This window comes from Thalia democratica, chromosome 3 (genome assembly GCF_965202585.1).
Source record: "Thalia democratica chromosome 3, ktThaDemo2.hap1.1, whole genome shotgun sequence".
Lineage (NCBI taxonomy): Eukaryota > Metazoa > Chordata > Thaliacea > Salpida > Salpidae > Thalia > Thalia democratica.
This window is the reverse complement of record NC_139167.1, coordinates 52054464-52070657: the sequence shown is the minus strand read 5'-3', so window position 1 is coordinate 52070657 and position 16194 is coordinate 52054464. Positions and strand designations below refer to the sequence as shown.

Genomic DNA, 16194 nt, shown 5'->3' with positions numbered 1-16194 from the left:
TCTACAAAAGTTTTTACTGTTATGTAACTAAAAAGTTCAGTTGACAAAAGAAAGTTGAAATAGGTTAAAAGTTTTATTAAAATAAATAATATAGTTAGGAATCAAAACAAAGGGATCATTAAAGTACTCTGGTACGCTGGTAACATCTAAAGTAAATACTGAATTGTAAAGTTGTAGTAAATTTAGAATAAAAATAAACAAATAAAACAGCATATTATATTTAAATTGATTTTTTTTATGTAGTAGTAAAAAATTGCACTCAATATACTAATTTCATAGACATACAAAAAATTTTACGTTTTATTAAAATATTCAACAAAAATTAAACTAGACCATAAGTATTAGTAAAATAAATTTAAAACCATACTCATTTAAAATATAAGGCTTAAAAGACTTTTTTTTCTATAAAACAAATGTAGCTTATGCATTAGATAATTCAAAAGTTTAGAAGAGAGTTATAAAAGTAAAACTTAGAAATGTAAGTTATTTTTTTTGAAAAACTACGTGAAAAAACACTGTTGTTGTTTTAACAAACTAACGACACAAAAGTAAAAACAAACATTCAAAACTACTTTATAAATCAATTACTAACCGACTAGTAGTTTATTTATTTATCATTTGATTTGTTATAATTTTGATATACAATTATGACTTGATATACAGTTAAAAGTCTTATTAAAAGTAAAAACAATAGCGAACTCGCACCAAAGATCGTAAAAAAATATACAATTAAGTTGAGCAGTTCAGCATTGCAACAAAGCTTTCGACGGTAACAACTTTAAATGAAGAAAGAGTTTTAAAGTTGTTCAAACTTGATGTTAACTCCAGTCGAACTTCTCAACACGAGTTTCGGCACAAGTTGGGGTGCAGGTTTGCTCTCATCCACCGTCAATTTAAATCTCCTCAAGGTGGCGCTCATCACCACTTTCATCTCATTCATAGCGAAATTTTGTCCGATGCAGTTTCTGTTTAAAAATTATATTTTGATCGTTTTAGGCGTAGACCTCTTAAGGTCTTTCGTAAACTTTATTAGACTAAACATGTGAGGATTGGTAAAAAAAACTTCATTGTTTTTTTGGGTTAATAGTTTTTGATGAATTAGAAACAAAAAAAAAAAAACTTATTTAAAATGTTTCAATGCTTAAACAATAATTAAGTAAGGTATAGTTCTTTTTAATTCCAAGTTTCTAAACGTAGTTAAAGAAATACATTATTTAGATTTTTTTATTTTTAGTTATAGTATTAAATTAGTACTTCTTTAAAACATCTACAATTTTTTAATGACAAAACTGGAAATAATGCAATTTTTTTCTGGTTAAGTTTAAACAAACAAAAAAAGTTTCAATTAAACTGATGCTAATTCATTCATACATCGTAACATTTTGTAAACATTGAAAAAGTTCTGATAATAACCATTAACATTTATAATGCACTATAAAAGTACAATTTAGAACTAATAACTCTTTGAAAATAAACAACATAAAATCTAAAATATATCTTTTTTAAATGAGTATTGTAACACTTTTCTGAAGTACTTACTTTCTGATTTTTTTGGCATTTTTTGGGCTCAAAGTGTGTACTAAAGAGGTAGGTTGAAATTATAAAAAATTAAACCAATCTCATTATACCTTGGTCCGGCAGAAAAAGGAATAAAGGCATGTGGCGGCATCTTTGATATATTTTCATCAGAGAATCTTTCAGGATCGTAAACCTGAAAGAAAGTTTTTATTTTAAGCTAATCGTTGTTTGTAGGCTAAACATGAAATTATTTTTTATAGTATATTAAAGATACATAATTTCAAGTAATTTGTTAAATATAACATTTTCTTATTAATTTTCCAAAACTTTTTGTTTATAGTTTAGCTGTTGTGAATATTTGTTTGTAATTTAAGTTAATATTAAGTTTATATAATTTTGATTAATAATAGTTCGAGTTTTTTAATTTATTAGCTGCTTAATATTTACTAAGTTGCTAGTAAATTTAAAACTACTTTAAACATAAACTGTTTTGCCGTAACTAATGATAACATATTTTTCTTTACATTTTAAATTATTAATTATAATTTAAAAGCACTAAAACTTTTTTATTTAGTTTCTCTTAAATAACAAACTATTTTAAATTACTTTAAAGCTAAGTTTTTGTTTAAATGAATGCTTATTATGTGTTTCTCAAAAACTCATGTTTATGCCATGTACTTAACTCGTAACCAAGCTTAATACTTAAACTCTTTCAAGCTATTTTTGAAGTTAAAAAATTTTATCTGTTCTAAAACTTACGTCGGCATTTTCCCATATCAACGGATTTTTGTGCTGAGCAAAGATGTTGACCATTATGTTTGACTCATTCGGAAGTGTCGAGTTTTTTTTCCGCAATAGAGGACACTCGACAGGCAGATCTTCATCCAACGTTCTCCCGATCACGTACACGGGCGAATGAAGTCTCAAGCTCTCTTTTATGCACATGGTCAGGTAAGAAAGTTTGGGAAGGTGTTCTCTGTTTTTATAAAGTTATCACTCTTTATGAATGGAATGAAAATGTAGTTAAGCTACGTACTTTTATTTTGTTAATTTTTATTTTAGTCTGAGCACATTTAAATGTTGCTTAGTTGCTAATTTTTTGAACTAACGTTTTAATTTTTTCCTCGTGATCTCCCAACACACCATTTACTTCATTTCTGCATTTTTCTTGAATTTCAGGATGTCTTGCCAGATTGTAAAACAACCAAGCAAGGCCTATAAAAACTTTAATTTTTGGAAAGTCGTTTAAATGTTAATTTTGTTTATAAATGCCTACGTATAAGTTTTAGTTTTACAACAACTGTTACAACTTAAAACATTTAAATTATAACTTTAGCTCAAAAGCTTAGAATCAAAGTAATTGAAAATTAAAGTTCATTATTTTATTTCTTGTATTTGTACAAACCTGATGATGTTGTATCATGACCTTCAAACAAAAAGGTTTCTACCTCGTCACGAATTTCAATATCTGTTAAACCTTTTCCGCTATTGTCCTAAGATTTATTTAATTAATTTTTTCTTATCATTTAGCCGTAAAACTTGTTAGCTATTAGTTTAATTGTTTAAGCTTTTTTAAAGTCTGCTTAAACTTAAATATTAATGTGCTGATAACTAAAAATAAACTTTCTTTACATAATAAACAAAAAATCTGAAAAAAACACTTTAGTATTATGTTAATATTGTTAGGTTATTTATTCTTGTTTTAAAGTTAATAATACTTTTGTAATTAAAAAAAACTATTTCATCTTTTTATATTGATATAATCTGTTATAAAAAACTATTTCTTCTATTTACAACAGGATATACAATAAACTAGTTTTTGGTATGGATTTTTTTCTAGAATAGTAGAAACATATGAAGTCACACTTGTTAAAAAAAGATAAAAAAGCTACAGATTGATTTTTAATTATTTTTAAATTGTTTTTGATCTTAAAGTTAAAAAAAAAAATTCCTGTAAAGCTTTGGTGCAACACTTATGTACAACATCACCTTTGATTTTTAACTTGTAAAACATTTTATATAAATGTAAAATATAAAAAAGTGCATACTTGTAAACCTAAAAAAAATGTAAAAAGTAATTATTTAATGATAGAAACTACGTACCTGTGTTTTACTTTTTGTTAGGTAACTTTTAGCCAAAACAACACTTATTTAATTTGTATGTGACGAGACACTAAATTAAAGTAAAATTTATTCGTTGGCTTGATTCCAATTTCGTAAATAAAATTTTACAACCCCGAATTTAATAGCTACAGTATGCTCCCAAGTTATATAAAATACTTTTATGTCGAAATATATTTTTCTAAAGAAAATGTATAGTACAGAAAATGTTACAAAAAATGCTACAGAAAATGTATGAAATATGTTCAATATTAAAATAAATTAAGTAGCAGTAAAGAAACCACATACTAGTTTTTTTGTTCTTGAAATAAGTTTATAAATACAGCATTTTAAATATATAAACTAGAAAATTTTCAGAGCATTTAAGTCGAGAACTTTAAAGAGCTTAAGCAGCAAAGTAATATCTAAGTAAAATAAACAAAATATAAAGTAAACATAGACATTGACTGTTTTGTTTGTGTAAAAGACCAAAGTTTTAACTTTATTTGACGAATGTTAATTTACTTTAATTTTGATTACAAATATTAAAATTTGTTAGAAATAACTCATAACTAGAATAAACAAATAATTATGAAGCAAATATTTTGTTTCGATTAACATAAAAAGTTATACTCGAAAAACTTCTTTAAAATTAAAAAATAACTTTTGTTAAAATGTATTGTTAGATATAAATAAACAAAGTTTTACAAGATTAATGCTGTTTGTTTTTTTTTACTTATAATACAAATAACTTGTTAAAAAGATAAGGGTATCCAATATCAACTATGTGAAACATACTTTAGCTTTAAGAAGCATATCTAAAAAGTCGACAAATTTCTTTTCATCATCTGAATACTTCTTTTTTTCATTTTCTTCTTTTCTTTCTTTTATAATCTGAAGTTGTATACTTGTTTAAAAACAAAAATGCTTGTTTAGTCCTTGACTTAGCTTTAACTTGATTTTACTGGATTTTAAAAATCTTCCTTATAATTTGCTTTAAACTTTTCTTAACTGAAATTGTATTTAACTTGTACTTTTTTTTTTACTAAAATGTGCATTTAAACACCGACATAGAAACAAGATTTGTTGATGAATTCTTTTATCACCAATAGTTGCATTATAATTTTCATAGTAAATATTTTTAAATCTTTAGTAATTAAACAGCTGTAGCAATTTTCAAAAAGTAACTTGTAAAAATAGTAGAACTTTAAATTCATGTTTTCTTTTTTGTCATTTGTTTTTGTAAATAAATCTAATAAGTACAAAATTTAAGGAGTAAAAATATGCTTAAATATGTCTCTAATTCACATGTGACTTGTTTAAGAAAGTTTACTTGTAAAAAAGTACAACATTTTTGCAAAAATGCAAACCAACTCTAGCAGTGTTGTTGTGCAGCACTTCCACGCTCCTGTAGAAATTTCTCCCTATGCTCGACAATTTGTAGAAGAGTGAAAGTTGAAGCAATGGATTATCGATTCTTCCCACAATGCACTCTGCTACACTGTGAACCGCTTGCACGTATTCGTTGTTTTTTATGCTGCAAAAATTATGTAACGTTTAAACCTACCACGTTTTTAATCAAAAAATGTAGAGATGAAATAACAATGCTTTTATTATTGACTAATCTTTATCAAACGACAAAAAACGCTCAAAATATTTGGTCCTAGGAACTGGAGCACGAAAAAACCTTTCGGTTATCGAGTCGCACAACACTTGGATACCTTTTAACGTCTTGTCCAGGACCAATTGATAAGTTTTTAAGCAGTTAATTTTTATTTTCTACAACAAAGAATCAACTAAGCAGTTTTAAAATAAATAATTAACTAGTAAGTTATAATTTATAACACATATTTTCAACCAGTAGTAATTTCTTTTATGAATGACAATGTTTTAATAGTAAACATTACGTCTAGCTTTTTTTTAAGTTTGTCAATTTCTCCCCAACAAAGTAATTTATACTTTAACATGTTTTTGTCATACCTGTCAAGCTGGCATCCGGTATCCGACGAGTAAGCGCATCTGAGGATGGCGTCCAACGTGAGCAGGTTCAGGTGCGAGCTCACCTCAATCGATTGTGACGTCATACCGGCAAACTTGTCGAGCATCACGTCGGCACAGTCGTTGAATGTTTTCGTGTATCTTGTGAGAATTACAACTTTCACTATGTATTCAAAATAAAAAGGGGGAAATAATTAGTAACTTCTGTTGTTTAGAAATCTGAGTAAGCAAGACTTTTGTTAAACCGTTTAAAATTTAGTGAGTACTTAATTTATTTTATTTTTACGATGTACAAAATTAATAAAATTTATTTGAGGTTAAAGCTTTATAAACTAACTGTTTGAGAATGTTAAAATGAAACGCTGGTGTAATAAGTTTTCTTTGCCTTTTCCACTTTTTTCCTTCACTTGTAAGAAGACCATCTCCCACCCAAGGTCGGACAAAATCGTAAACAAAACGTGCTTTTGGTGCTGTTATTGAAACACTTTGAAAATTTTTTAAGTTTTTTTCTACGATTATGCTACGTTTTTAGTTTTAAAAATTCTAAAAATTTAGTTGAAGTACTGTTTAAAAGTCCTAAGTCAAGATTTGTAAAATTTTAAACTGTAAGAAAATACATTATAAAGAAAACACATTAAGAAATTTCAGCTGTTTGCTACTTTTGTTTATCTGAAACAACGTATTAGAAAAAAAAAAACTAACTGTTTGAACTAAGAACTACTTTGTTAATATCTGGATGAATAGCTTGAGTTAATGAAAAGAAAGGTCCAATCCAGTAATTAAACAATGCTGGAAACTTGTGAATATCTTTAACAAAACCTAGCAGTCCCGTTGTAGTTTGAGAGTACTGTCAAAAAATATAGTATGTAGAACAATTTTAATAATTTAATCACTCTTTTCGAATTTATGTTATATTCGAAATTCAAATACAAAAAAGTTAAATACGTTACGAAAATATAAACTTTTAGAACGCATTTTTAACCAATATATTTTGACTTTAAGGCAGCCTTTTACAAGCTTCAAACCCATTAAAAAAAAAGTTTACAATACAATTAACTCCAGTTGACACGAGGCAATTTGAAGGTTTTTGAATAGATAAAAGTTTGATGTGTTTAAAAATAGAATATCAACTTCAAAGAAAAACCTTTAAAAAACTACTTTTATTAACTTTTTTTTTATAGTTTATAAAAAGATATTTCAAATTTATATCTATTAAGTTTAATTAATATTTTTCTTTTTTATTTGAATTTTAAAAATGTACATGGAATAAACTTTCTTTTCTTGCCATAAATATAAAATCAGAAGAGAAAAAATTATCACCTCAATTTACAAGAAACCAGCAAACACAGATGTTTTACTAAACTTTAACTCTTGCACTCCGGAATTATGGATGAAAAACTTGATCAGACATTTGCTTATCAGAAACGAACGATTAGTATCAGAAAAATTACAGAACCAAGAAGTAAGTAGAATAAAGGATCTTCTTTTAGGAAACGGTTATCCAATAAAGTTCATAATTAGTGAAATTGAAAAACTACAAAAGTTAGAAGATAAACCACACCTTCCTGATCAACATTATTTGACAGTTCCTTACATTAGAAACATTTCAGAAAAATTTAGCAGAAATATAACAAAATAGTTGAAAACAATTGGTATTAATATTAAAGTAGCCTTCAGAACAGCTAAAGTTGGAAACTATTTCTTATTGAATGATTCGGTCGATAAACTTTACAGGAGTGGCATCGTTTATAACTTTCAATTTCAAGGTGACCTGGATACCAAATATATTGGAGAAACGGAGCGAAATCTGTTTGTAAGAATCAAAGAACACACAAGGCCCACAAATAGAGCAGTATTTTCACATTTAGAGCAACATAAAATTTGTAAAAATCACAACAATATTTTTAATTGTTTTGATATAATTAACTTTTGTGAAAACCAATATATTTTATTAGAATTAGAGGTAATTACGATTAAAAAAACTTACTCGTATTTTGTTTGATTAATTACTTCTGAGAGTACTTATTTTGTTTTGAAAAGGAAATTAGTTAAATTTTGAAAGCACTTCTCAAATGAAATTTTTCAATAGAAAAAGTATGGTTATTAGCAATAAAGTGGTACATTAAATCATGTAAACATCCTTCTTTACATTCAGTTTATTTTTAACACATATTAAATGTTTAAATATGTTTACATACAACACAATAAAATCAGAAATAACTTCACATTGCCTCACTTTTTTTAAGTGTTACCAAAAAAGCAACATTTTAGGAAAAAAATACTTTAGGTCTGATTTTTTTTTCTTCGTTTCAAAACTTAAGTTATTAATTTAAAGCTGTATCAAATGTTATTTTTTCTTTTTAAATTCACAACTATCAAATTTATACAAAACTTCACTCCATATGTCAAATTCAGCGTGATTCTGGTCTACTGTGAGTTGTTTACTGACTAATAGATACGTCGCAGCTCGCCAACGTCCGGTATTAAAAGAAATATTACTACATCATGCTATCGTAATGTCTTATTTTGAAAATAAAGTCTCAGTCGCATGGAGACGTTTTAAGCTTTGTGGAGCAATATACATACATCAACCTCGATAATAATTAAAGAGAAAGTCATAAGCTTTTTATCTTTACTGCTTTTGGAATTTTATTTAAGTACAGTATAAAAAAACAGTTGAAATTTTAGTTTATATTGAATAGCAAGCCCTTTGACTTCCCCAAGTGTCGTCCCTGGCTGTAAGCCAATTAGCAGAAGCAGCCAAGAGTATCTAAAAAATTTTTAATTAAGCAGAATTTTCATAATTAAAATCAAAACATTCAAAAGCTAGTATTAGCTTTCCCTCGGTGACGATTTTGGCTATTAGAAGCAACTACTGGTAAGGGGGCGAAAACGTATAAAAACAGTTTATTAGTAACGGGCAACATATAATAAAGAGAAGCAATTATTTTTTTTATTTCTTCCTTATTGGCGATTGCTAAAATGAGTTTGATAAACCCTGGTCTAGATAGTCTTAATATAACATTCTTTTTACAGTTTGCTAAAATACTTTAATAACACAAAATTATTAAACTATACTAATTCTTTAAAGTTTAAGATTAGATCAAATATAAAATTAAATCATGTACAGAAAAAGTAAAGCATGAAATTTTTAAGAAGATCTAAAGCTAAACTAAACAGTTAGTAATTTAATCTCAAACCTGTTTTAAATGTCCATAAAACCAGTGGCCACGGGGAGAATTCGCCATTTTGCTCATAGACAAACTTCTTCTAAACAATGTAATCACAGGCACAAAAACTTTACCAATCAATAGTACAACAATCAAGGTCAGAACAGATGCAAGAAGCATCTGCCTAAAGTTTCCATAGTCCGTTTCTATTTTTTCAAACATAGTTGACGCTAGAAAACAAAAAAAGTTGCAAAAGTATTACAAGTTTAATTACAAAGATATTATTTTACAAAGCAAAATGCTATAAGTAATACACTTTTGGTTGCGTTGTATGTAAATACTAACTTTTTAATAATATTTTTTTAATTGAATCTAATAAATCGTAAGTTTTAACTTTTAATTAACTTTTAAACGAACACTAAACAACATATTTACAAATAACAATAAAATAAAATAGTATGATTTTGCTGTTTTCAAAATTTACTTTAACGTATGAGAGACAATTTAAAGTTTAGTGAGTATACAAAAGCTAAATATTCCGCTTCACTGAATGAAAAACGCTATTCTAAAAAGGAACTAAAACCTGATTAAAAAAAAACTAACTTTAATTTTACAATAAAATTCATAATATCTTGAAGAAAAAATAACTATATCCATTAAGTAAAGCAAAGTTAATAAAAGAAAAAATTAAATTACATTATCCTCACTTTAAAACTGTATAGTTTAAACCTAAAGTTAAACATTTTAGTTTAGCTGTATTACTTTAAAATATATTAAATTTATTCTCAAAAGATTAAAGCTGTGTGTAAAACTTGTTATAATTCATCAATTCACAACATTTATTTTTTTAAATGACATCGTGTAATGAATAAGCAATAATGCAACTCTTATTTTTATAAGTTTATTAAAAATTTTTTATCTGAACAAATTATTTTTTTTTACTTTTGGAATCAAAAAAGTGACTGCAGTATTTTTTGCATTCAACTGCTCTTAAAAAACATAAGGAACCTAAACATTTAAAAAAAAGTATACATTTGAGATATAAAGAGTTCTATATGTTAAAAAGCACTATTTTTTATTATGTATTATAAGCTTGAAATATATTAAAAAAAGATAAATACATCATAAAAAAAAAATGCGTAATGACATTCATATGTCTGAAAAATTTATTTCTTAAAATCTTATTAGTGCAAGCGTCTACAACCTATTTTAAAATTGTTGATGATTAATTAAAAACATACAAATAATAAACAAAATAGTATATAAAATTTTTAGATATTTTCCTGAAACAATATTTAGCCTTAAAGTTTGGTAAATAAAGTGGTTGCAGTATTTTAGTTTTTTAAAACTTGTCACTTTAGATAATATAACTTATTTTTTTTATTTATTTTGCTGTTATTTCCCATTTGTTGTTTTGTGTCACAGTTGGTTTTTTTTAATGTTAACTCTATCTTTTTTAAAACAAATTTTTGTGTTTATTAATTCCATTTTTTGAGTGGTTTTTTAAACCACCCTTAAAACTTTTTAAGTATTAAAAACTTTTTTATTTCTTTTAAGGTGTAAGCTTTTTTAAATGTTGCAGTATCCTGAAAACAAAAAAAAAAACAAAAAAAAAAGCAAATAAAAAATTTGCCCTTGAATGTCATAAAATTACTTTAAAAATTAATTATTTGAGAAAAGTAAAGTATATATGCATATTTTAAACAGCCAAAACGTTTACTTTTCGTAATACTGAAGTTTTTGACACTGTTTTGATCTTTTTATTCTTTTTTTTCATAATTTTATTTATTTAAATGCTTTTTTTTAGTAAAAAGGCTATTAATCTCAAACTTTTTTAGACGAAACTTTCTTAAATAGAAACAAATAAGCTTTGTAAAATCTTAATTCTAAACTCTTTTGAATTAAGTATTAAAACTAAAAATTCTGTATAACGTATAATAAGTTTCCTCTACAAACTACTTTAGGAAAATAAAAATGAATAATGTTTTGTAAAAGAAAATTTTTTAGAAATAAAAAACATTAGCATAGATATAAAGTTACTCAAGCTTGCTTTCAATCTCCTATTGAATGATCTTTTTCCAAACTAAGTAAAGTATTTGCAGCATTTGTGCTCTGCAATTAAACAGAAGTTATTTTAAATTCTTCAAGCTAGGTTATTATCACCATTAGTTTTAAATACAAACTAAACAAAAATGTTGATGTATTACTTTAATTTTAGAACTTTATGTAATTTTCTTCATCTTTACTTAAAAATAAATTTAAGTTTAATTTCTTTTGTTTTTTAATAGTATGTGTTTGTTTATATAGCTTATTTAAAACAAAACTTCGCAAAAGTTGTTTGTTTTCATAAATATGTCAATTTATCAAGTTTAAAAATACTATTATAGGCTCTCTACAATTAACAAATTAAAATTTATACGATTTAGTTCTTGTACAGAAGTATAGTAAATTTATTTTTACACCTTTTACAGCACCAATAAACATTATCTTAAGTATAATCATTTAGATTTATATTTAAATTTCTGGCAAACATAACCAATGAATTTAAAATAAACTCTATTAGTTTTAACGAGCTCATAAAAACTAAACTTTAATGAAAATATAAAAAAAAAATTTAATTATTATAGTTATATACTTTTTCAAAATCTAAATGAAAGTATGTTTTTGCTGTTTATTTACATTAGTTCAGTAAAAATGAAAAAAGGTATAAAAGATTCTGGATGTTTATAAATTAGCAATTTAAAAATCTTGTTATTTATATTTGCTGTTTAAAAATACAAAACTTGGCTTCAAAGCTACTCTACTTTGTATACTTAGCATTTATTGGTAATTGATAATGTTTTTAGATAATGAACTGTTTAATTTACTTTTCAACATCTTTTTTGAACATAACTGAAAAAAAAAAGTTAAAACATCTTGTTTTAATCTAAAGTTACTACCAAACTACATTCAGTTTAAAATATTTTATACAAAGTTTTCTTATTATACTTTGTTTGATTATTGAATTAGATTTTAAATAGTATGTTTTTGCATAAGTTAATCATTAACTTTTTTCCTAAAATTTTATAGTTAATTAAAATAAAACTTTATTTTTTAATTATGATACAGCTTTAGTATTTATACATTACATTAATGTTCAAACTTTAAAAAAAGTTAAGTCATACTGAAAAACTAGTTTTTGAAACATTTTTTATTGATAATTTTTTTTTTTTAAATTAAAAGAATAAAAAATTTTTGCGTAAAACTTGAAAGTTTAAGTTTCAAGGAATTGTTTAAGTACTTTTTGTTTAATTAGACTTGAATATATTTTAATTGATTTACATAAATCCAAGACGATTGTGTTAAATAAAGAATATAATTAGACGATTGCATTATTAAATTAAATCTATTTTGATTATTTTTTAACTGTGCTTTGTAAATTAGTTTTAACTAAGTAAGTTTTATTTTAATTGTATGCATGTATGCATTTAAACTTTATTGCCCCGATGATTATCAAATAAATTTATAAGAAAAAGTTCTATTATTAGTTCTATCTATAGTTTAAATTCTATTTTAAAAGTTCTAAGTTAACATTGCTATATATTTATTCGATATAAATAACTTCAGAAACTTAAACCAATAGATAATAGTTAAGTAAGAGTTTTTACTAGTATTGGTTATTGATTATCAATATTATCAATTCGTTAAAGTTTTTAAATTGTAAAAATCAATTTACTTATCTAATATTCCGATTTATCTCATTTTCAAAGATATTATTCTTTTAAGTGTATTTTACATTCTTTAGTTTAAAATGAATTTTCTTTTTGATTAGAGTTTTGATATTTTAATAATATCTTATATTTAATTTTTTTACGATCGTTTTTAGAATAAATTAAGTTACATTAATTTTTGTAGTATTCAAATCTTTTAAAACAATATTTAAGTAGTACTCTTTAAATTATTAAAACTTTTACCTGACTTAGTTTTTTTAGTTCTTTGACAAAATTTTAATTTTCAAGTACAACTGTTGAACTTACTTTTATAATCTATAAATTTTAAGTTCCCATAAGGTTACACTGTACAAAATTTATCTAAAGATTAAAAACTATATAAAAGTTTTCGAAAAAAAACTACATTGCGTAATTTTTCTAAAAACTATCTTACCTTGATACGAAAAAAATTCATGCCTTTTATATAAAAGGTATTTCAGTGTTTTCAGATGAAATTATTGAAATTTTTTTTTTTACAAAAACTCAAATTAGTTTCTAAAAGCTTTATGTTTTAGATTTTAGAACCATACTTAGTTGATATTTTTAGGTGAAAACAAGTTTTAGTGAACTATGTATTAAATTTGATCACAATAAACTATTTTTAAGATAGCATTTTTTAAATATTAAAGTAAAAAGTATTATTTTGTTATCATTTAGATTTTAGAACATAGTTATTTTTATAAATTAGATTTACGGATTGGCATTAGATTTTTACAAATTAAACTTAATAAGTAACTAATTTTATTATCATAAGCAAACTTTCTAATATTTTTTACAAATTTTTCAATGAAAATAAGCTTATAAGCTGTTGATAGAAATAAAAATAACTATTATTATAAAGTATAGATAATTAAATAACTATAGAAATGATAATAAAAAATATCATATATCTTCGTTTCAGATAAGGAAAGATAATTTTAACGAAAAAATTTCATTAAAAATAAATCTTAACAGTTATAAAACATGTTCGGTTTAACTTTATTTGGTTTATTTTTAAAACTATTTTAAAACCAAAATATTGAATAGAGAAATAATATAGAGAAAAAACAGCAAATTATTCAACATAGAGACAGCGAATATTTGCTAGAAGATAATATAACTATCATAAAATGTAAGCAAAGTAAAAGCTTTAATCACTATTAAAAAAAATCTAACGTATAGTTTAAGTAAAAAGCAGTAAAAACTGCAAGCCTGTTTATTAGAGTTCAACAACTGTTGTCTTAATACCACTATGGGATTTAATTGTAATAAAAAAACTAGTAAAAAGCGTAGTTTTCTATAGAGAAAATAAGTATAAGTTGTTTCAGGCAACAAAGTTCTTCGAATTAGTTTGTTGAGGAGTACAATGCATATAACTTTTAAAATTGTATTTTAGTGGATGTGCTTATAAAAAACTTTGTCAAATTGTTTAAGATCAAAACTAAGTCGTAAAGGTGTTGTGGGCTCATGTTTTCTATAAGAGTTTCATTGAGTTTTATTAAAAAGCTGTAAGTTTAGTCTATAACTTAATTTAAAAATAATTATAATGTTTAAAAAGTATTTTTTTCAAATCCGTTTGGAAAAATGTTTTCTACAAAACCGTAAAATTGTTAATTTAAATTTTGACCTAAAATATATCTTTTGCTGAACTAATAAGTTAGGAATTTATAGTTTTTAGGATTTTTTTTTGTGTAGTTTACCACAAATTTTAATGAAAATTATAAAAATAAAAATTTTATTAGGATAATTTAAAGAGTATATGAATATTTAGAAACTTAAAATTTATCTAAAAATTTTAGTTAGCCTGTGAAATGAAAGTAACCCTGAAAAAATTGAAAACAATTGCTTTCTTTACAAAACTGTTGAATTCTGTAAACTTAATCTGTCATACTTCAGAAATTAATTTTTATTTGAAAGCGTTAAAAATCAGTTGTTAGTTTGGTTAAAATTCTACAAAGTAATAGTTTTTTTAACTACCTCACTTTTCTGCAATGGGTTTATCTAAAAAGCTAAAAGTATGTAGCTTAAAATGTAAAGACATTATCAATAGGTATAAGTTTTTATTAATTAGCGTTTCTTTGTTTATTTATTTATTTTTTAATATTTTAGTGAAACTAACTAACCCAGTAATAAAGTTACTTTTTGGTAGTCGGTTGACTTTTGGGTTTTAATTAGTTTTTTCTTTTTTTTCTTGATAAATTTTTAAACAGACCTGTTTCTGTCAACATCTAGTTTAAGTAAAATACTAAAAAGTATTTAAAAATAGTTGCTCTAAATTCACAAAATTAATTGTCTTGATTGTAAGATATTAAGTTTAAGTTATTAGAAATCTGTAAACTTATTACTATTTACAAGCATTTGTTAAATTTACTAACCATTAATACACTCAAGATTTTTATCTTATGGTTAATTTAGTCAATATTTTACATAATTGACTCTGGTTTTCTTATATACTTCATTTAGTGTTTTCACCATAGGCAACAATTGGTTAATGCAGTTGTATAACATATAAAACTTGTATTGGTATTTTTGTAAAACTCAGTTTTTGGAAGTTATGAAGAGTTTAAACTAAAAAATAGTTGGTTTATTTTTTTAAATCGTATGATGTTAAAAAACTTTTGGAAGAAACTTAGCATATTAACTTTTAGCTGTCAACATAACTGTTTTTATAAAAGCAAAAAGTTCAAGGATTTTTAAGTAATAAACAATGAACTTCACCGCACGATCAACAACAACATCCGAGACAACCTACGACCGGTTTCGTCCTAATTAGGACTCATCAGGCAGGCATATTCGCAAGAAACCGCTGTTGAGATCTAACCAAGCGGTTAGTTAATTGTTTATTATTAATGGCGAAACACATCTCAACTTTGTTGATGATGGCCGAAATAAATACAGGCTAAAAAGGATTTTTCAGCAAATACTTTTTTCAAGGGTTTTTTAATTAACTAATATATTTAAAGATAAATGTGACTACATAGTAAATCATTGTCTTTCTTAACTAAAACTTTAAACTTGACAACTTGATTGGATCCCTAAAGTTTTGTCTTTTAATTTTTGTTAACTAGCTGAATAGTTAATTTAATATTATTTAAATTTTAGTTAGTTTTCAAACCTAAACTTAGTAGGATACACTGGTTGTACCAAACCTTTTAATGATAACAATTTTTTATTAGTAACAGCCTAGTAAAATATTAAAAATATAAATTAGCTGAAGATAAACTTTATTAAGGAAAAAGTTAATAGTTTGTATTATAGTTATTTGCCTTAACTAAAAAAGAATGCTCAGTTTACTGGGATGTAAAGAGCTTATATAAATAGATTTATGCAAATTTTATATTTTATTCGCGACCGGTTTCGGTGGCAAGAGATTGCGACCTTTTCAAACAAAAATAAAATATGAAACTCCAGTTTGTATTAAAATATTAAAAATTGTCTAGATAATAATTTACTAACTACGCTAGGAGAATATAATGTTATGTTTGTAAATAATTAAACTTAGTGAGCTGTCTTAAACAAAACCCTTAAAGAGAACTACAAAACCAACCCAATGTACAATTCACTGACATGAAGTTACGTTTACCAAATTTTATCAACTATATTATTTCAAGTTTCATATTTACTGATATTATCATTCTTAAAAAGTTGTATTTCGTATACATTCGTTTAAAGTTTAAACA

General features: G+C 24.6%; 1 protein-coding gene across 1 annotated transcript; it reads right to left on the bottom strand.

Annotated features, from left to right (window-relative positions):
• Window positions 1-686: 686 nt before the first annotated feature.
• LOC145832032 (cytochrome P450 4F4-like) lies at window positions 687-8976 on the bottom strand. Its single transcript, XM_082939401.1, has 11 exons — window positions 8817-8976; window positions 6319-6463; window positions 5954-6086; window positions 5599-5757; window positions 4993-5155; window positions 4417-4512; window positions 2924-3011; window positions 2628-2733; window positions 2278-2494; window positions 1629-1711; window positions 687-965 (listed from the first exon to the last, which is right to left on the bottom strand). The coding sequence occupies exons 1-11, from the start codon at window positions 8964-8966 to the stop codon at window positions 797-799; spliced, it is 1509 nt and encodes a 502-aa protein (XP_082795527.1). The 5' UTR covers window positions 8967-8976; the 3' UTR covers window positions 687-796.
• Between the last annotated feature and the right edge of the window lie 7218 nt (window positions 8977-16194).